The sequence below is a fragment of the Cyprinus carpio genome, chromosome A6 (genome assembly GCF_018340385.1).
Source record: "Cyprinus carpio isolate SPL01 chromosome A6, ASM1834038v1, whole genome shotgun sequence".
Taxonomy (NCBI): Eukaryota; Metazoa; Chordata; class Actinopteri; order Cypriniformes; family Cyprinidae; genus Cyprinus; species Cyprinus carpio.
In genome coordinates, this window is record NC_056577.1 from 10,624,939 (window position 1) to 10,648,048 (window position 23,110).

Sequence of the window (23,110 nt, forward strand, 5' to 3'; positions counted from 1 at the left end):
GAGAATCTGCAGGGATTTGCATGACGATATCATTTCCTGTTTTGTTTGTTTCTCTGTATTGGTTCCACCACAAACTTTTTAAAATACTGATATGGATAAGGATCCCTAAGGATGTTTTTCTTCTTAGAAATAAATAAATAAATAAAGAATATTCCAAACTGCATTGTTTTTTTTTTTAAATATACATTATTTTTTTTTAATGAGCTTTTTTTTTCCCAATTATGAAAGTTCAGGATAGTTCCATCCCTCTGATATTTTTGACTTAATCCCTATTTCCATGTGAGAAATTCAAAGCCTTCAGAAATGGAAAAAGAAAAATATTCAACATGAAGAGTGTGTAAGAGGGAAGCACTAATTTGAAGGTTTTCATTGTAAAACCTAATTAGTTGCCCAGCCGTTAATCACACAGGGGAGAGCGGTGAACTGATCGATCAGCTGTGTCTTGGGGCATATTGAGTGTGCATGTTCAGAGTAGTCAGCCTCAGCTCTCCTGGCTGTGAAGCGGAGACTTATGTTTCCCAAATTTCCAGTGCCGAACATACAACATTGACTTTTTTTTGACTGTTTAATGGTGGTTACAGAGCTGTTATGCTGTTTTTTTTGTTTGTTTTTTTTTTGCAGAATTGCATGTTGCAGCCCCCCAGAAACCTCACTGTGGTTTTGTTTTTATAGTAGCATGGTTGGTTATTGTTGTTATTGTGGTGGAGATTCTTCTGTGTTACACATATGGTTATGGTTTAACCACCTGGGATGAACAAGCTAAAGGCAGTTGATATGCAGATGGTAGGAAATGAGCCGTCCTAATGGCAGTTGCATCTTTTCCTCGACGTCGTGTTTAATCTTCCTATCAACAACAAGGTGGTTTAAGTAAGCACATTTTATGGGTAAATTAGATTGAAATGGAGAGACTATTGATTTAATTTGTGTTTTAAAGCTCATGTACACCACTGGTCATAAGTTTATCTGGTCAGAGGAAAAAGTATTTATTTTTTATTTTTATGTTTTATGTATTATATTTATTTGATCTAAAATGCAGTAGTAATATTGTAAAATATTATTTACAAAAAACTTTTTATTGTAATATAATTTATTATTACAAAGCTACGTTTTTTGCAGTCATTACTCCAGTTTTTTAATTGTCATATGATCCCTTTGAAATCATTCTAATATGCCGATTTGCTGCTCAATAAAAAATTAGGATTATTTGAGAGATTTCAAAAGAACAGCATTTATTTAAAAATAGAAATCTTTTGTAACATAATAATATAATATGTAACATGATCAATTGAATGCATCTGTGCTGAATACACAAGAATAAATTTTATTGTAAAATATATTCAAAAATAACTTTGTAAATTGTAATAATAGTTAAAAATAAATAATTAATAGTTAAATGTAATTTCACAATTTTACTGTTTTACTGTATTTTTATTAAATAGATGCAGGCTTAGTGAATATTAAAGGCTTCTTTCAAAAACATAAAAAAACTTAATGATTCCAAATATTTGACTGGTAGCATATATGGCTTTCTACATGTACACAGGTAGAATTCATAGAGGTGGGGGATTTGGCAGTCATCAAGATATCTACACAAAGAGAGAGATGTTTGTTCAGTGCAAAATCATCACTTTCAGAGACAGACAGAGCAATTAGGATCGACCACTCCATTTTGCTTTCCTGCTGACAGCTATTTACAAGTTGTCCACACACAAACACACTGCACCACCCCTTCCCTGTCAGGGTAAAGGGGCCACAGCTCTCTGCCCCTATGACCTTAACCTCTCTAGAACATCCTTTTCTCCCCTCCCTCACTTTCCTTAAAAAGCATGTTACATACTATGTTTAATTACTGACACATGTATCTTTGCATGGAGTCGAAGACAGGAAATGGGAGGTTGGAGGCGAGAACCTCTGCAGTGGCATTAAAGGTCATTATTAAATAGTTGTTTTGATGGCTCTTTAGGTCATTTATGAGATTTTTTTTTTTTTTTTTTTTTTTTTTTTTGGGATTGTAAAAACGCAGAAAGTTTTCTGTGAGGGCTAGGTTTAGATGGTTTCCGAGTTAATTTCACTGACTTAACGAGTCAAGCTACCTTTATTGTTGGTTGTTGTTGTGTTTTTTATTTTTATTTATTTTTTATTTTTTTAGCACTTTGACATGGTCTCTTTCAAATAAAAAGAGTGCTCCCTGAGTCCACAAAAAATAATAATTAAATAAATTGAAGGTTTAGATTAGTCAAAAGCTATGTCATGACCATGCAGGCAGCCTCAGTGCTTGACCTCTGGTGTCATGTTTTAAAAGCTCATCCTCGTCCCTAGTCTATTGGCCTATCAATCCTCTGTGGACAGAGCGAGGAGAGCTCTCTCACAGGCTCTTTGTTCTTTCAGTGTGCTTTGATAAATGTGCTCATTTGCTGTCTGTGAGGTGAGACTCAGGTGTGTTTATGGGCTACATAAATAAGGTGTGTGTGTGTGCGTGTTTCTCAATTGCTCATCTCATACTAACGTGCGCACACACACAGATGTGCTGGTGTATTGGTGTTTTTCACCTGCTGGCCTCATAATCTCATCTCTGCTCGTGTCTGAGGTCATTCAGTCATTGCCGCTCATGCATACAGCTCCTGCCTCCTTCCCTGCTGATTTGTTGTTGTCAAGGTTACCTTTCCTCTGCTCATCCATTGTGACAAGGTTACCCTTTCTCTGACACCCCACATTTCTCTCTCTCCCCCTTTTTTTCTCCTCTCCACCACTTCTTTTCTTACCAATCAATAAATAAAGTATTTTATCTCTGAATGATAAAAAAAACTCAGTGAGCTCTTTAGAGACGGGAAATTGAACAGATGAAAATTCTGTCATCACTATTCACCACCATGTTGTTCCAAAACTGTATGACTTGCTTTCTTCCGTGAAGCAATAAATACATTTTGAAGAATGTTTGTACAGCCCTTTTCAATGCAGTTACAGTAAAAGGTTCAGCTTCCAAAAAATACAAATAAAAATTCACACAATATGTAATGTATTATAAGGGTGTATGATAGCCTTAGAATAGAATCATTATTTGTAAGTCGTATTTATGTATATTCAAATAAGATATGTCAAGATGTGTTGCAGGAGTTTTGATGTCAATGATGAATGGTCACAATATATATGATAACCAATGACATTTGATGTCATTTATGTCAAACCTGAAGCGACATCTTGATGTCATATTTAATTGTTTTGTTAGATCTGTGGTTCTTAACCGGGGTCCCAGGCCCACTAGGGGGGCTTCAGCAAACTTCCAAGAGGGGCTTAAATTGATTAAAACTTTTTTAGAAAGGACAAAACAAAAATAAACAAAAACCACTAAAAACATATTTCTTAATTTTTTATTTACTTTTCAACAGCTTTTTTTATTTTTAAAGAACCAGGTTTTCCACTTGAAACCCACTTTCCATTTTGAAACCTAGATTGTGGAAGTCTGAGTGAAAAGTTATATACTGTAACAATGTGTGGCCTTGAAGTCAAAATCTGGTTTACATTTAGTATCAGTATGTTTGAATAAGCTTCAATGATTTTATGCACATTCTTGATGAAATAGGGTGCACTTTGTCATAACATCACAATTAAAAGTGTTGTGAAAACAGCCTGAGGTGAAGGATAATTTTCCCACCCATGTTCTCTTCTGTTGCAAGAGAGGTTTGTGGTGGCTTGCCTCTCTTTCCCCAAACACACCCTTTAACCCTTTGAGCAGTACGGTCCCACATACGGGATTCTTATTTCTGTTCCCATTTCTGAGCCACTTGGAACAAAACCACATAACTGCCAAATTAAAAACTGTGGTTTCGCGCGTTGGCTGGCGATGAGCCAGAGATAGACGTGCACTGCTCTTGTCATATTATCACAACTATGCAGTGTTATTAACCACATAATGCATATTTTAGGTTTCAGACATTTAAATACACATAAATACTAATAAAACAATACATTTAGAGTTTGAAAAATACACACGTCTATGGAAGCAACAATAACAATCCATTCAAATTTAATTTGCAGATGCGTTTTATTCATATCAGATACACAGTGTAAGTAACTATACAGTTCACTCTATTCTTCACCCAGTTCACCCGCCACTTATTACTTGTATTTCTGGAGAAACTGATGAATTCACGTGCTGTAAATCTGACTGACAGGACTCTGCGCTGCAGCGTGAACAAACATGGCAGCGCCCATCTCACATTACAGATCACAATCAAGATCATTAGAAAGATTTTTAAACGACAAAACACACTCATTTACACATATTTTTTAATTGGAATATCAGATTATTCACGACATGGTATGCAAGCTTGTGAATATTTTAAATAAGAAAAGGAAAAATTAGGTTAATCTTATGAGTGACACACTACCTTAACACTTGGCACTAAGATTTTTTTTGAAAAATCTAGAAAAATTGATTAGTTGTGCTGATCAAAACCATTGCATCTTGTGTGATAAGTGTTACATGTTTCTGGTGTGGCAGAATTGTGACTAGTTCACCTGTTCTGAAAAGCCAACCAGATGATGTGAGTTGAGAAAACAAGACACGGTGTTATTTCAAGTTTGAATGTTTAGCCAGTGAAATCACAGACAGGCCTATAAATGAAAGGCTTGGTCATTGTTTTGCCTGTAAACAGCAGTAGAATGACTCAGTTTCCCTGACTAACTCTAAATAGACAGACTAATGTTTATTACCAGGAGTAATAATGCCAAACTATGCCAAACAACTAAGTCATCATGCAAATGCACCCTATTTTGTAAATTAATGTTTTTGTTTGTTTGTTTGTTTTTTATTGAATGTCATAACTTGATCTTCCAGTTAAATGACAGACTTCTGTGATGATGTGTGCCAGACTTCTCCAATCAAATGAGTCGTCTTAAACCCTGCCCTTTTCTAACAAATGATCACAAGCTCACATTCTGCTGATCTGCCTCCATCCAGTCATCAAGTGATTGATAGAATCAAGTCTCCACCCTACATTTTTCTGGTTGTGCATCACAATAAGATCTTTTGCTCCTGTTTCAGTGTGACTTTAAGGTTTCCATTGCTGGTACAACATAAATGTATTTACTAAAGGAGCCAATCCAATCTAACACAGAAAATTCAGAGTATCTGCCGATACCGATCCAATCCGATACCAGCGCAGTTTTTTTTATTTTTTTTTATCAATGTAGAATTACTATACTTCCCTGTGTTGACCTGATCATCACTCTTTTGTGTTAAACACAATCTACTACATATAGACAGCTTCAATTGGCATGGTCCCTACACAGTGTTCATCGCTCCCTACTCCCTGAGCAGGGAAAATCTGTAAAAGTTTACTTCACTTCGGAACATTTATTCACGGATTTGCACTGCACAATGTCTTTACACGGACAAGTGTGATATCATATTCCTCAGTAAATAAATACAATTTAAATTCACGTCTTGCACACTTCAATGCACTTTGAATGGAAAATATATGTTCGATTCGAACTGGAAACATGCCGGAATATCCTGTGATGTCTACTTCGCAGGGCACTTACGTTCGAATAGAACAAACGTCTGAAGCGATAAGAGAAACATACAAAATGTGCAGAGCAGGGGGGCACGAGGACAAGAATTGAGAACTGCTGACGTGGTGTATTAAATATGTGCGTTAGTTTATTGAGCCTTTTCTTTTAACAGTTTTAAACCTCAGTTACGGTGCGCTCTTGAAGAGAGTTTAATCGTTTTGACTGTAGTAACCGAACACAAGACACAGTTTGATTGCTGAACGGAGAATGACAGACAGCCGCAGTGGAAAGAAGAGTTTATGTGAACTTAAATTAAATGACTTAAATATTCATCTGTACATCACATTGAACTATGGAACAGCTTCAGAACACTTGAAATATAGTGCACAAAAACTTTTTGGTGGTTTATGTTTTTGTGCCTTTCGTGGGGCTCAACTATTACACAGAATAGTAAACGCTTTCAGCAGAAAATGGCAATATCGGAGTTTGGATGCATCCACTGTCGGTCTCATCTGAGTCTTTTCTGTGAATGGTAGGGGTGGGTTTAGGTTAAAAAGTCTAACTATCTGTATATAAAAACAATAGAAGTCTATGTAATGTCCCCATTTAGATAGCTAAGTAAACACGTGTGTGTGTGTGTGTGTGTGTGTGTGTGTGTGTGTGTGTGTGTGTGTGTGTGTGTGTGTGTGTGCACGTCCGTGATTGATTGAAATATGGAAGTTCTCATCGGCATTTGCAGAGATGGTCTAGCAATAGGGAAGACCAGACCGACTCTGCTTGCTTTCACATGCGTTGTCGAGAAGAGAGATAATTCACATAGTTCCCTCTCCTGGGTAGTTTGATTTATATATTGTCTATATCTACAGTATATAGATAAAGGACACACGGCTCTATATAGATTAATATAAAGATTAAAATATAGAAGTGCCGCTACTGTGTAATGGCCCACTTCAAGCACTGTTTTTTGCTGTCATGTGATCTATCTTATCATATTCACTGTTATGATGGCTCAAACCGTGGCATGTAGATGGCACTGTCTTGCAAAGAAAGAAACAGAATAACATGTATGGAAATGGTGATTATCAGAATAATAATAATAAAAAAAAAAAACTTGCCACACTTTAATACAAGTTATTACAGGTTTGATGCATTAGGTGATTGTTGATTATTTTTATTTTTTTAATTTATTCTTATTCAGGTTTTAATTGAAGGGATACTCCACCTCAAAATGAAAATTTTGTCATTAATTACTTACTCTATCACTATGAAGCGACGAGAATACTTTTTGTATGCAAATAAAACAAAAATAAAAACTTTATTCAAAGTTTTAGGCAGCTTACGCTCTTCTGTGTCAGCTGCGCCACAAGGATACATTTTCTACTTATATTTACTTTGATTTGAAAGAAAACAGCTTCTCCTTGTGTTGCAGCTGACACAGAAGAGCGTAAGCTGTGGCAGATCAAACCGTGGCATGTAGTTGTAAAGAGTCATGCAAACAAAGAAACAGAGGAGAAAATGCTCAGAAATATACTGATTTTCTATAATAATAATAATAACAACAATAACAATAAAAGATTCATGTTGCAGTTTAACACAGTTTAATACACTTTTTTCATCATCACATGATCTTTCTTAGCATAATTACCATTGTGGCACCACAAACCATGGCATGTAGACAGAAAGAGTAATACAAAGAAAGAAAAACAGAAAAACATTTTCAAAAATACAGAGATTAAAAAAAAAAAAACAAGATTGATAGTTATTACAGTTTTTAATTTATTCATATGAAAAACTTTAAGAATGGACTTGCCTGTTTGCCATTGTGACGGCTCAAACCGTGGCATTTAGTTGGAAATAGAAAGAAAGAAACAGGGAATATGCTTAGAAATATAATGATTTTCCAGAATATACTAGTATTTTGATGTATTCATTTAAAACTTTGAGATTTGACTTACCTATATTCAGAAATACTCACATATGATATTCAGACATATTCAGAAATACGGTGCCATTTCCACATGTAAGAATCATGCTTTTTAACAAAAGTAATACAGTTTTTAATGTATTTATACACTACACATTCAGATTTTTTTTTTTTTTTTTTTTTTTTTTTGTAAATTCAGAATTAGCTAACCTTTTATGTCTGTCTTTCATGCCACTCTTAACATTCATGGCAGTGACATGAAGTTGGAAAGAAACAAAGAACAACGTGTATGAGATTCCTTTCAGAAAAAAAAATGCTTTTATGTAATTAATAAAAGTCAAAAATTTTTGCTGTATTAATGTAATTTGTTTTATATAGATTTACCTTCATAAATAAAAAAATATCTTGTTCACACTAATCAAACATATGATCCGAAGTTACTACAATACTGCTGTAAAAGTCCATGACATCATAAAAGTAGCAGAATGTATGAATTCTGTTTGTGACTGTTACCTGGCTGTAACCATAGCGACAGTGACAAAAGTAAATATCAAAGATGTCGACGTCCAAAACTGTGCTTTATCATGATTTGATTAACCAACTGCAGCTTTTATACATCAGTATAACTTGGATCATCTGAGTTTAAGTGCCTGGACAATGTTAATTTATGTCAGTATGGACGTAAAAAAAACAGAGTTTTGCTGTCATTAAGGCTCCAATCATAAATTCAGAATTTGAAATAAAGCAAGCTTAATTAACACCAACTTCTTTACTCTAATTATTTGTTATACTTTTGAAAAATAAGAGATAATTAAAACACTTTGTTGTTGAAATATAATCATTTTCACATTATTTTGTTAAAAATAGTATAAAGAGGAAGGGATGCTTGCGCTGCCGTTTGAACTGAGGTGTTTATACAGCGAACTGTTGCGCTACATCAAAGAGCGTCAAAACAGCATTTACTGTTTGAATTTCCTGAAAAGAAAGGGACAGAATTTGAAAGAAAATACTTTGTTTATTATCAAAAGTAACAATATATAAAACCAGAAGTTTTCAATGAAGTTAAGCACATGCATTAGTTAAACCAACACTATTTGTTCGGTACACATGCATACCAAACCGAAAGACCTGTACTGAAAATTTTCGGTATAAATACAATTTTCTTTATGGTTGGCAGCAACTGGAGATGTGATGGATGAGTTTAAGAATGTGAGAAAGATAGAAAGGACAAAGGTAGATAGAGAACCCCAAAGAGGAAATGTGGTGGGCTGCAGTAATAATATCACGTCTTCTTACAGCAGGAAATGATTAGTATTGATGAATTTACAGCGTTAATCAATGTCCCTGCCCTTTTATTCTCTACGTCTAATTAGCAGAGCTCAGAGGCTTGCGTTTTACATAATGACTGTGTCTGATGTCTAATTACATCTCTTTCTCTTTCTCAGGCCTGGGAAAAACGAAACGCAAAACGAGCACACGGGAAGCCTCTCCAACATCCAGCACAGATGAGTACTCGTCTAATGGGGGCAGAGTGGAACGAATATATGATATGAACGCTCCAGTGGTGGTGAAGTTTGCCTACAATGCAGAACGGGAGGATGAGCTCAGCCTGGTGAAGGGAGCCCGGCTGATGGTGATGGAGAAATGCAGTGACGGCTGGTGGAGGGGCAGCTATAATGGTCAGGTGGGCTGGTTCCCTTCCAACTACGTCCAGGAGGTGGAGGAGGTGGAGGACACGTCAGCTGACCTTCCCACTGTCTTCTCATCACGGCTGGGCCTCAGTAATGGCCAGGGCTACAGAGTCCTTCACACTGTTCAAACTCTCTACCCCTTCAGTTCCGTCACTGAGGAGGAGCTGAACTTTGAGAAGGGTGAGATGATGGAGGTGCTGGAGAAGCCAGAGAATGACCCAGAATGGTGGAGGTGTAAGAACTGCCATGGGGAGGTGGGTCTGGTGCCAAAGAACTATGTGGTTGTGCTCAACGATGGTCCATTAGCCTTGGGCTCCCATTCCCAGCTGAACAGCCACACGGGACCCTCCCACACGGGGAAATTTGCCGGAAAGGACTGGTACTATAACAACGTGACACGGCACCAGGCTGAGTGTGCGCTGAATGAGAGGGGGGTGGAGGGAGACTTCCTTGTGCGAGACAGCGAGTCCTCTGTGAGTAAAGTATTTATCTGGATCTAATCAAAATGCAGTGACCAGACAACTGCTTTCGGTAGCTGTGAATAGTCACTCGAGTGCTGTGCAGTTATTTGTGTTCATGGTGTCATTTGCAGGGTTATTATTGGTAACTAAAACTATTTCAAAAATTTGTGAAATGAAACAAAGCTAAAATATAATATAAATATAAAGGATGTGACACATCAAGCCGACATCAAAGAATAATGACGACCAAATAGTTGTGCTTGAACACACCGTGAAGACTACAGCCAGCAGCCAGTACATTCTTGTTGAGCTTGAGAGGAAATAACTGTTTATATCATCAGGTGGCAGAACTAGGACTGCAAGATTACAAACTGTAAACAAAGCACTAGCACTTGTTTACCATTTATATGAGTGTAGTGACGTGTGGCCAAGTATGGTGACCCATACTCAGAATTTGTGCTCTGCATTTAACCCATTTAAGTGCACACACACAGCAGTGAACACACACCCGGAGCTGTGGGAACAGTTGGGGGTTTGGTGCCTTGCTCAAGGGTCTCACCTCAGTCATGGTACTGAGGGTGGAAGAGAGCGCTGGTTATTCACTACCCCCACCTACAATCCCCACCGGACCTGAGACTCGAACTCACAACCTTCAAGGTTACCAGTCTGACTCTTTAGGCAACCCCTCCCCCCTGCAGTGAATATAACAATATCACTTACAGTGAATATGAATCATGTTGATCAGTTGGTCTCCAAAAAGTCACCGATCGGGTCCGACTAGTGCAGATGATGTGGAACGCACTGCAAAAACTGAGCTGGCAGATGCTCGCCGATGACCGATTATCACCTTGGTGTGTCATAGCCTTTAAATTAAAAATTGGAACTGAAAAATGTTAAAGTTTTAAAATTTAAATAAACTAAATAGTAATATTTAAAAAATAATAATAAAAATTACAAAATCATTTAACAGAATTACTATAAATGTAACTAAATTCTATTAAAATTAAAACTTAAAGTTATTAAAAATAAAAGCTCATTCAAAATATGAATAAAAACTACAATAGTATATAAATAATACTAAAATGTCACTGGCCATTTGACGTAATTGTGTGTTTCAGTTTAGTTTGTGACAACCCTGGGTTTTAGGCACTAAGAAAGTGGCTTGGCTTTTACCAGTGTTTTTTGCCATAGAAATGACTAACCTGCTCCGGGACAGGTTATGCTGTGGGTTAGAGATCAGCCCGGCTGCATGAAAGCCCTTAATTCATTTGACTTGGGTGTATCCTTGAGGGGAAAAAATCTCTTACCATGGTTGCTATAGTTACTACATCTCACAATAAACAGACCACACAAACAAAACGGACCACTGTTTCTGAACCTACGGCAATGGGTGCCATGGTTGCTATAGTCAAGTCAAGTCAAGTCAAGTCACTTTATTCGTCTATCACCACAGTTGTGCCCTGGTGAGTGAAAATCTTGGGAGCGTGCACAATTGCAGAAACAGTTAACCATAAACACAACTTCAACAGGTGAAAATATGCAATATTTGCACATACATATAGTCGGACCATACTTAAGTTAGCCTACACTTTTAGAATATGTACATACATACAGTTAGCACTACACATTAAACACTATACACAGAATGTACACATTCTAGATTATGTAGTTATGGATGAATACGTGGGCATACAGAACATGGATGTGAAAATCCAGTGGTAGCAGATTATTGTGTTAAAAGTTCGGTGTTGAACTGTCAAACTGTGCAGTGTGTGGCATACCATATTGTGGAGTACTGAGGGTGTATTAGTTCAGACTGTTCATTGAAAAAGCTATCCCTCAGTCGGCTCAAATCGGATACTCTCTCAATCTGTGGAAGGATGGTGGGAGTCACTGATGATCATTATACACCGCCTGGTGTAAAGGGAGGGAAGCTCACCTCCAACAATGTGGCGGCAGTTCGCACGACCCTTTTTAGAGCTTTGCGGTCTTTTTCCAAAGGCACAGCCCGTCAGGATGCCTTGGCAGGTAGTAGAACGACTGAGGATCTGGGGCTCCCAAACTCCTCAGCCGTCTCAGGAACGTTGATAAAGCACTCAGTGTGTGTAGACCAGGTGAGATCCTCACTGATGTTAACACCGAGGGAACTTGAAGCTGAGTGTTAGGTGATGACTCCTGAAATCCACCACCAGGGTCTGTTTTGAGTCCCAAAAGTTAAATTTCATTAACTTTAGATACAACCACAAAAACATGCCTTGGTAGGCTACTTCCTCCTATACTCTCTCAATAATTGTGTATCATAAAGATAGAGTCTAAAAAATCGTAAAAAAAATAAATTGCGACCCCACAAACTCATTAAGGTGAAATGAAAAACAAGCAACCGTTTTTTGACCCTAAAATTAATTAAAGTGAAATGTTTACTAACCACAAATATAACAAAACTTAAATGAACACTTAAATAATTAATGGTGGATAATTAATGACAGCCTTGTTTCCTTTACCTTAGGTTTTTTCTTGCATCCCAAGTTTCACTAAGGGTTCCCTTAACCTTATAAGTAAGGGATTTCTTAGCTTAAGTGCTTTCTTGAAACCGGGCGCTGAAATGTGGCATCTCCGATGCAATAAAGTCAGTCCACTGGTTTCTTTTGTTCCAAATTAAAAGTCACTTCACAGTTAAAAGAGTTTAAAAGAAAAAACTGCCTGGCTTTTAGTCATTTATTCTAATTGTTTTATTTTTATGTTATTTATTAGACATTAGACATAATTTTGTGGACAACTTAAAATATCACATACTTTGACAAGTCAAGATTAGTTTGTTGTAAAATGTCATGTGGTATGACCCAAAAGTTTAATAGTTATAAATTAATGGTGTTTGTAAAAAGTACATTTTAACATTTGCAAATGAAAATAAATGATTGTGGTGTGTACATTCCCGTGTATTCAGTGTATAAGGAAATGTAAACTTTTTAGGAAAATGTTTAAACTTCTTTTGTTTAAAGTTTTTTTAAAACCATATGAAACCAGCATAATTGCAAAGAGTACATTTTTAAAAGCTTGACGCGTTTACAGTTTAATACATTTCTTTATCGTGGACATGTGTCATTGAAATTAAAACTCCTACCAAATATAAGGTATTTTTTTTTGGAATGTTTTCCTTATTGCATACACCCAGCTCAAGTCAATCAGCTGATGAGTTAATTCAGATGTACTCTTTGAGGGAAGTCGTGGCCTAATGGTTAGAAAGTTTGACTCCTTTGAACTGTCTAAGGTTGTGGGTTCGAGTCTCGGGCCGGCAATACCAGGACTGAGGTGCCCTTGAGCAAGGCACCGAACCCCCAACTGCTCCCCGAGCACCGCAGCATAAATGGCTGCGCACTGCTCCGTGTGTGTGTTCACGGTGTGTATGTATTCACTGCTGTGTGTGTGCACTTTGGATGGGTTAAATGCAGAGCACAAATTCCGAGTATGGGTCACAATACTTGGCTGTATGTCACATCACTTTCACTTCACTTAAAGAAGACGTCAAAAATGTGCAATGCTGGGGAGGCGCCAGGATGCTAGGGTTTATGGCGCCATCTGTAGGCTGAAATTCACTAAATGGAAATTCTGTTTCTTTCTCTCTCCTCTCTAGCCGAGTGATTTCTCAGTGTCTCTGAAAGCAGTCGGGAAGAACAAACACTTCAAAGTGCAGCTGTTGAATGGAGTCTACTGTATCGGTCAACGCCGCTTCAATACTATGGATGAACTGTTAGAGCACTACAAGAAAGCTCCCATCTTCACTAACGAACATGGAGAGAAGCTTTACCTTATCAAACCCCTCCAGTGACCTTCCACACACAAATGAGCCTTACAACCAGACTTGACTGGACCAGACCAGATCTGACCTTACACTGAGCCAAGTGATTTGCAAATCCTACTTACCGCTCATTTCTCACCAGCAAACTGAATACCAACCCACAGGAAAATAATAGGATGTTGTTTCCGCTGAGGACTCCTTTCTGTCCATGTGGTTCCATGTTACTTTAGCTCTTCTTTTCACTTGGAGTGGTTCACCTAAATGAATATCGCCTTTTTAAGTGATAATTGAAGCCTATTGCCTTGACGATAGCTCATTTTCTGTTCACACTTAGCCGACATTGAGATTCAAGAAAGCCAACAGATGCAGCCTTCATCTGATCCAGACTTAGACTGATACAGTTGTTACAGGGCAAGCGCAATAATGCAGACTCAGAGGAATTACAGGAAACTGTACATACAGTACATGGGAGTTGCCAAAGAGAGAGTTGGTGACAGGTACTTGTCGCCCCCTGCTGAATGAACTGAGAAATGCTAACGGGAGGGTCTTATGAGAAGAATGTTTTGTAGATGCTTAACCAAATGTGCCACTTTCACATTCAAACACTGTTCATCTAATATATCCTATATCCACCTCATTCAGATTCACAAATCTGTATCAGCATTAAAGTGTTGGCATAGACCTCCATATTACAGTCCGTTCAGCTTTTAGTTTCAGAGCTTTTTTTTTAAAAAATATGGTACGTCTGAATGTCACTGAGCATTGTTATTTAAAACCATGTTTATTTAACGTGAGAAAAAAGCTGCGGAGAAGGACAACAGTGAGCTCCACTTGATAGCTGTGCAAAAAGTTGAAATACTTTTGCATTAAAAATTTTGCAAGAGTAATGTCAAAGTTGTGTGCTTTTTATTGTTTCTTGGTAACACTACAGTTAAAAAGTTTGGGGTCAGTAAGATTTTTTAAAATGTTTTATAAATCTTATGCTCACCAGGGCTGCATTTATTTGATTAAAAAAAATAATTACAGTAAGAACCATAATTGTGTAAAATACTGTCAAAAAACTCTTCATGGATGGGTTAAATGCAGAGCACAAATTCCAAGTATGGGTCACCGTACTTGGCCACACGTCACTTCACTTTCACTTTCAAAGCTTAATTTTCAGCAACATGGTACGTCTTCAGTCTTCGGTGTCACGTGATCCTTTAGAAACCATTCTAATATGCTGATTTGGTATTTAAGAAAAAAAAATCTTATTATTTCTTGTTGAAAACAATTTAGCTTTTTTTTTGTAGAAACTTACTGTGATTTTTTTTTTTTTTTTTTTTTTTTTTTTTTAGAATTATTTGAGGAATATAAAGTTCAAAAGAACAGTATTTATTTTCATAATGTTATAAATGTCTTTACTGTCATGTTTGATCAATTTAATGCATCATTGCTGAACAACAACAACAAAAAAAATCTTTAAAAAAGAGAAAAGAAATACAACTGTATTGTATTCTGCACTGTATATACTGCCTACCATTAAACATTTGAGAGATAACATGCAATTTGGAACAAAATACACTGAAAAAAAGGTATAGTTATCTCAGAAATAGATACAATTATTTGACTTTTTTGCAGTGGAAAATGTTAACTTTTGGCAGGTCAGTCAATAAATGAGTCACAGTAGATGATCGCAGATGATTTTAATTTGGATAATATTATGTAACACTTCAAACAGTAAGTCAGGTCAGGTTTGTTGCATTGTGGGATACATCAGTCAATGTGCAGTGATTTTATACTGTATATTTTTCCAAATGTAGTAGGCCATCCATTTATATATCAATTTATATAAATATAGCTGTTAATAAAAATGATATGCATACTGTGAACAGTACACCACTTGCACACTATCATTACTAGTTGGCATGCTATTATGAGTGTAGTGTAGCCTCCAAAAAAAAAAAAAAAACCTTGTGTCTACATGTACTGGTCACTAGAGGGCGCAGAAGTATTTTGCCATTGTAAAACTTTATGCTATAACAAGTTCATCAGAGGTTGGCAACATTTTGGATCCCAGGGATGCCCACTCAGACTCTCTCTCAAGCCAGGGACCTCTAATATGAAAATGCTAGCATAACATCGCAATTACATATGCTTTGATAATCTCATGTTTTTTTTGTTTTTTTTTTTGAATTGGAACAACACACACACAATCTGAGACATTCTACACAGAACTCCAAAAATGGATTGGACAAAATTACTGACACCCTCAATTTTGAAGGGTTTCTTCTTCCAACTGCTGTTTTGAGATCTCTCCACAGGAGCTCTATGGGATTTAGATCTGGACTCATTTCTGGCCACTAAAGAACTGTCTAGTGCTTTGTCTTAAACCATTTTGGGTGTTTTTTGAAACATGCTTTTGGTTATTGTCCTGCTGTAAGACCCATGACCTCTGACAGAGACCCAGCTTTCTGACACTGGGTCAGAAATCCAGTGCCAGAGGCAGCAAAACAACCCCAAAATATCAGTGAACCTCCATAACGTTTGACTGTAGGGATAGTGTTCTTTTCTTTGAAGGCCTCATTTTGTTTTCTGAAGACAGTAGAATGATGTGCTTTACCAAAAAAAAGTTATATTTTAGTCTCATCTGTTCACAGGACATTCTCCCAGAAAGGTTTTGGCTTCCTCAGGTATGTTTTGCAAACTCCAATCTGTTTTTTTTTTATATTTCTGTGTTAGTGGCGGGGTCCTTCAGGGTCTCCTACCTTAGCGTCCGTTTCATTCAGATGGCGACGAATAGTGCAAGCTGTCACTGTTGTATCCTGTGCCTGCAGTGCATCTTGAATTTGTTTGGAAGTTGTTGTTTATCCACTCTTTGAACAATTCTTAATTGCAATCTTTCATCAAATTTACTCTTTCATCCACGTCCAGGGATATTAGCTACAGTGCCATGGGCTCTAAACTTGACAATGTTGTGCTCAGTGGACATACAGTAGGAACATTAAGATATCTGGAGATGGACTTGTAGCCTTGAGACTGTACATGCTTTCCACAATTTTGGTTCTCAAATCCTCACAAAGGCTGAGTTTCCAAATTTAACTGGTTGCAAGTGTGATTTCTATATTGCCAACACCTATGAATTGCTACAGATGAGTTTAATTACAAATTAAAGGAGCATCACATGCTTGAAATACAATTATCTCTGAAGATTCTGAAAAGGTGCCAATAATTAAGTTTAATTTAAGTTTTGTGTGGCACATAAAAAGTCTACTGAAAAGTAGATTTTAAATGTATGAAAAAGTAATTCTCTTAAAATAATTAATCACGTAGGGAAAAAACAGGGGAGATATTTTGATCAAGAAATGTTTACTATACTGTAGCTGTGTTTTAATGCATCTCCCTATGAGTGAGAGACAAAAACAGAATAAAAGTACATACATGGCTGTGTGTGTTATATCTGATATATAACAGTCAGTGCTTCATTGCTTTAAATTGTGTTTTTAAATGTTTAAAAATAGATACATAAATTAAAAAAAAACATCTATAAACACATATATATATATATATATATATATATATATATATATATATTTCCCAAATAGGAGAGAAAGGAAAACACTAAACAGAAAAATAAAAACCCTAAAAAACATAAAATTAACCATTTACACGAACAGCTTGTAACACTCCACAGAGAAAGGAAAACTTGAAATCGCATCATATGACCCCTTTAAAACTTATATGTTATCATTGTTTTTCAGTAAACCATAGAGGCATGTGGAAAAATAATCTACAAATACTGAAGCAGCAAACTTTGCAAAACACAAAATTTATGTCATTGCCAATACTTTTGGCCATGACTGTATACAAATCTGTCCTGGAATGTGTTACGATGTGTTAGTTTGGAGACATGAAATATTTATTTGAAATGACACACATACAGACAACATTATATTTTATAAAATAGAGGTGGAAACCCTGAGAAAGGCTTCTATGAGATCTCTTAAGTCTGTGAATTTTTGCACAGTAAAGCCTCCACTTTAACAAGGGATTCTTTCATCTGTGGAGAGAAGTGTGAGAATCCCATGTACACAAAGAGGTACAGAGTAAGTGAGCAAAGAAATGAAGGGTATGACATATGAAAGGTCCATGTGAAGGGTAAACAAGACCATTCCAGCCCTGACTTGGTGTTCTTAAAGGTCTGGGCACCATTACACACCACAGTCTTCAGGAATAGCTGCTGCAGGTAATCTTAAGCAGACAAATGATGCAAGATTATTTTCCTTTAATACAATCTTTTTTTCTTTTTTTGAAGTGTTTTATGTTTGAATCTCTTTGAAGTTTGAAAATGGTGAGAAAAATGACTGTACAGCCTTATGTAGTCTGTTGCTGTGTTACTTTCAGTGGGTGACCATGTTTCGTCTGTGTTTCACACTCTTCCTGTGTTTGCTTTGGCTTGGACTGCTCTGTCCCACAGGTAAGAAAAGCTGACAATTTGGGGATGTGCACTACCTTTCAAATGTTTGAGGTCAGTGTGAATTTTTTTGTATATATTATTATCTCATGTTCACCAAGGGTTCATTAAGTAAAAATACAATAAAAACAGTAAAACTATGAAACAGTAAGATTTAAAATAGCTGAATTTTTAGAAGCCATTATTCCATTGTCACATGATCCTTCAGAAATCACTCTAATAGGCTGAATTGGTGTTCAGGAAACATTTCTTGCTATTATCAGTGTTGAAAACAGTTGTGCTGCTTAATATTTGTTTGAGTTTTTTGAGGGAAGTATGACAAATTTTTCAGGATTCTTTGATGAATAGAAAATTCAGAATAACACTAATTTCAAATAGAAATTTTTCTAGGAATGCAAAAGTCTTTACTGTCACTTTTGATCAATTTAATGCATCCTTGCTTCTTTCCTTAAAAATTTTTATTGACCCCAAACTTTTGAATAATTATTAAATACCCCAAACATACAAAAAAACATGTAACATTATAATTATACAACAACAACTCTACAAAAAAAATAGTACCATTATAATGCTTTATAATACATATCTGTGGTTATAACTTTTAGGAATGTGATTATTTATAACACACAATGAATACCAAGTTATATTCACTTAAGTTATAATAAATTATAGTTCCCAACTTCCCATAGTTATAAAATAATTCCAGAGCTGATCCTCTCTATACACAAAGTACACATGTTGCGTAGGGCCCCTGAAACACCAGAAGGGCCCATTGCTCTCAACAATTATTTAATTTTAGTTTCGTTTTTTATTTTGGCCAATGGTTATGAAAACATGAATGTTCCTTTCCGGTGCGCTGTCACACTTTCTACATTAAAATCACTTGAGTCATGTAACGTGACCGCCACAGTCTCCTGCCGTTCTTGCTTGATAGCCTACAAAAAATAGAAATCGCACTGTACTGCGGAACAGACGTCTCCCAAGCATTTTCAATGTGCGCAATTCGAGACGGAGTGAAACACGGACAAATATAGACCCCTTTGCGCTTTGTATAGGCCTAGGTCAAAATGTCAGTCATGGTGAGTTTTCACTAAATACAGTCAGTTATGCGCAAGTCGCTTGATCCATTTCGATGTGATATGAGAACATTAAAGGTCCTGTAGTGATGCTAACTGAAAACAGTCACAATGTAAAACGCATGACGAGGTAAATTGAAAAATGCCAATACATAAAGCTATACAAGCTTGTCAATTCAGCACCATGTTAAGTTTATTTATTTATTTATTTATTTATTTATTTTAAATGACAAATTCCATAGTTTTTTATTACTCATTATTTGTTTTAAAAACCATATAACCATGGTAATGTGGATCATGGTTTTACTTGCTGTGACCACCATCTAACTAATACTAGTCAGTTAAACTCTGGATTCTATGCAAGAACTAGCCTATAGTAGATTTCATTAGGGCAAAGGATAATTTAACAGAATAGCTTTAATAGCTTTCTCTTTAAATGTTTAGTTAATTAATTAGTCAATTTATTTTAATTGAAGTAAGATGTTAATTTAACAAGAGCCTGATTAAAGATAAATATCATTGTCTTATATAAATTAGGTGTTAACTATTTACAAATGCTGAAGTTCTTAATTTCACCTAAAAAAATGAAAATCGTCATCATTTACTCACCATCATGTCATTCCAAATCTGTATGAATTTCTTTCTTCTGTAGAACATAAAAGAAGATAATTTAAGAAAAAAAATTCCGTAGTGCAAATCAAGGATAACCAAAATGGTTTGGTAACATTCAACAAAGTCTTCTTTTGTGTTCCACAGAAGAAAGTAAGTCATAAAGGTTTGGAATGAAATGGGGGTAAGGAATTGATGACAGAGTTTAGCAGTAAATTTTCTACATTCTAATTCAACGTCTAATTCAGAATCAGTGCTTTACTGTCAAGTGCATTTCTGCATGACAAAAATGCATTATTAAGTTTATCGCATTTGCTGTGAATTCAGTAATATCTATCATTATTTGTTTCTGTCCTTTTTTTTTTTTTCATTTATTTACTTCAATTTAAGGCCCTATATAATCTGGCAAAACATTCACAGGGGAACTCGTGGGCTGGATGGGATTTGTCCAGGGCAGAATTTGAACCCCAGTCCAGCCCTGAATGGAAGCTTATGAATAATGTGATATCCTTTGCATTAAATCAAAACCTTCAGAAACACTCTAAGCATTGTATATATACATGAACTACTACTCTCTATGTAGATATCATTTAGTTTAAATATTCAGTTTTCAGAATAAAATTACTTATTTGCTTTTTCTTCAGAAGCTGGGCATGAATAACAGAATGAATAATAGTCTGAAATTAAGATCAGTGTTGTTAGTTAAAAAGTCATGCAGCTACTGTCTGCTTTCCTACCAGATGTGCCACATTCTATTCAAGCTTTACACATTACTTAGTATTTACATCTTATTTGCATTTATTGGTTTCTAGCCTTGAAAGAGTTGCATCTATACTGTCTTTTCATCTATACATTTTTATATTCAATGTCCCTATATTTGAAATCCTTATAGAGGCAGTGGAAAACCAAGGTGAGTTTTAAATCCTCTTTATAAATTTCACTTGTATCCTGTATAGTGCAATGGGGTCCTACAATGTCCTAAAATATGATCATTGAAATATATGTGTGATAATTCTAAGAATTGTAATTGGTTACATGAATCTGCAGCTATTTAAATATTATTACATATATTAGGTCAAATTACTCCAAAATAAGTTTTTGACAATGCACATTATAGCCTTATGAATCAGGACAACCAGATGTTTAGGAAAGTGCTATGATATTTATTTATTTATTTATTTTTATTTATTTAATTATTTATTTTTGGAAAGTTTGAAGAACTTTTACCCCATTGTACCTGGTACTAAACTGCATTATTTACTTTAGAACTGAATATTGATGTTCTGCGTAAGGATCTGTTCTTGAATTTTCCGGGTTTTTTTAATTATTATTATTATTTATTTATTTATTTGTCTTTCTGCTTGGCTTATAGCTGAATCAAGGGAAAAAAGGAGTGTTCCTAACTGGGCGCTGACATCCTCTGACTTTTTCGCATGGATTGAAGAGCTGCGTTCTCACGCTGGCTATGACAAGATTGAGGAATTGGCCAGAACCTTCTGGGCTCACTTCCCTTCCGCCAGCCGCCTGGGTTATGACCCTCCTGCTCCAAAAGAATAATGCCATCTGAGTTGAGTCTGTGTTGTGGAGGCTATTTGCCCCTTTCATTATAGCACAGCTCTTGGAAAAAGAGAAAAACAGTCTTTATTATTTAGCTTAACTTGATTTGAGCCAGGACAAGATATCTTGAGAAAAGTTCATTTTATTTATTTTTTTTTGTTAAAAGTTATGTAAAACCCCTTATGTAACAGCATCCAATATCTGGTAAAAGTGTCTTGCTCACAAACTGTCTTTTATTGCTTGGACAAAATAGTTACTCCTCCTGGTTCTTCTTTAAAATAAAAATACACTCTGGATTTTTACTTGCTACAAAATAAAACAAATAGAACATTATAAACGTATGGTACACACAGGTATGGTAGAAGGGCAAAAAGCTTGAGCAGCACAACAGAGCTCGCAGGTGTGCTGATATCAGGTGGGAATGCAGTCCAGGTGCATAGAGATGACCTCTGAGTGAGGATCATCCCCCTCAGGACAAGTACAGTACATGCAGGAACACAGTCCTTATATGTTTGACTGCAGCAAAATCACTCCAGTATACTATGATGTGTACTGTTTACTATCATGAGTGTAAGATTTTATAAAATACAAAGAAATATAAAAACAAGTGTTTCAGTGATTCTAACTTTATTTTGGGTTGTTTGGATATTAATTGATTTTGTGGTAACATTTTACAAGACAGTTCAATCCACTGACAATAGTTAACTTTACAACTTTGCTTCTGGCCAAAATACCAGTCCATAATCCAAAATAATGTTTCCTCCAACAGTCCACCACCTGTTGTCCTCTCACATCAAAATGCAATTTTTTTATTTTTTTATTTTATTATTTAAAAACAAAATATAACATAAAATAACTAAATTATGGATTTGTTTCTTATAAACATTTAAATTTTCACCTCACAAGACATTAATTGATGGATTGGAGTCGTGTGGATTACTAGTGGTTTATTGTGATGTATTTATCATCTGTCTGGATTCTCATTCTGATGGCACCCATTCACTGCAGATGATCCATTGGTGAAAGTGATGCAATTCTAAAATTCTCCAAATCTGTTCTGATGAGCAAACTTAATCTTGGAAGACATGAGGGTACATTTTCAGTAAATTTTCATTTTTGGGTGAACTATTCTTTTAATGCGTTAGGTATCATGAACAACATTTTTACAGCATTTATTAATCCAGGTTAATGTTTGAAATGTTAAAAATGCATGTAGTAGAATATGCTGAGATTACATTTATTGTGCATTATTGTAAAGTGTTACTGACTTTGATGTTTCAAAGTAAGGGATAGAGCTTTTAACTCTCATCCATATGTTTTATGTTAAAAAACGATCAGAAGAATAATTTGATAAAGAATGGAAATCTTCTGTGAGTTCCACTAACTGCATTAAATGACTAGCATCTGGTGCATTGTGTGACATGAGAACTCTGGTTCTGACTCTTGTCAAGACTTAGTTCAGCATTTTTAAATTTTATTTTATTTTTATTTTTTGTGATCAATTTTTTTTATTTTTTAGTCTTAGTTTCAGAACTCAAGCACCCTGTGAAATAGCCATAGGCCTTAGTTGATGTCCTACAGCATTCAGGCACTTCAAAGCTGCAGCAGGAAATTGAGTTAGAAAGAAAAAGAAAGATGTTTATTACATCAGGAAAAACATCTCTCCCTCCCAAGTTGTTTTGCTGGTTTTGTCTTAAAATATACCCTCTAGGAAAAGTGGAAATAAAAAAGAGCATAAAATAGGATTACTAAACTCAGAGCATAAATTAAATATTAAATATTCAGTTTGGTTGCTGTGACTGGGCAATGTCAATTTAGAAACCAGCCAGTGATTGCTGAATATTCCTGATATTAATGCTGTTTACTGCTTAAGATAATTGTTCTTTCAGCAAGAAGGTGTTGATCAACTTTGTTTCAAAAAGTTGATCAAAACTTAATTTAACTAAAACCCTGAGACCCTGAAACAACCGTACAAGGAATCAAACCACATAAAGCACACTTCAAACATCACACACACTGTGGTATTTGT

General features: G+C 35.7%; 2 protein-coding genes across 4 annotated transcripts in view; both read left to right on the forward strand.

Annotated features, from left to right (window-relative positions):
• nck2b (NCK adaptor protein 2b) overlaps nt 1-14,112 on the forward strand; it is a 47,777-nt gene extending 33,665 nt beyond the window's left edge. For both annotated transcript variants that reach the window (XM_042757994.1, XM_042757995.1), the window contains exons 3-4: nt 8,884-9,602; nt 13,222-14,112. In XM_042757994.1, coding sequence (XP_042613928.1) covers nt 8,884-9,602; nt 13,222-13,416 — 914 coding nt within the window. In that variant the 3' untranslated portion in view covers nt 13,417-14,112. The remainder of the gene's footprint in view (nt 1-8,883; nt 9,603-13,221) is intronic.
• A 3,007-nt stretch (nt 14,113-17,119) lies between these two features.
• otos2 (otospiralin 2) lies at nt 17,120-21,870 on the forward strand. Of its 2 annotated transcripts, XM_042757997.1 has the most exons (4): nt 17,122-17,611; nt 17,770-17,842; nt 20,417-20,434; nt 20,897-21,870. In XM_042757997.1, the coding sequence occupies exons 2-4, from the start codon at nt 17,779-17,781 to the stop codon at nt 21,079-21,081; spliced, it is 267 nt and encodes an 88-aa protein (XP_042613931.1). In that variant the 5' UTR covers nt 17,122-17,611; nt 17,770-17,778; the 3' UTR covers nt 21,082-21,870. The 2 variants fall into 2 exon arrangements, with proteins under 2 accessions (XP_018928095.1, XP_042613931.1); XM_019072550.2 differs by having other exon boundaries at nt 17,120-17,842.
• The last annotated feature ends 1,240 nt before the right edge of the window (nt 21,871-23,110 follow it).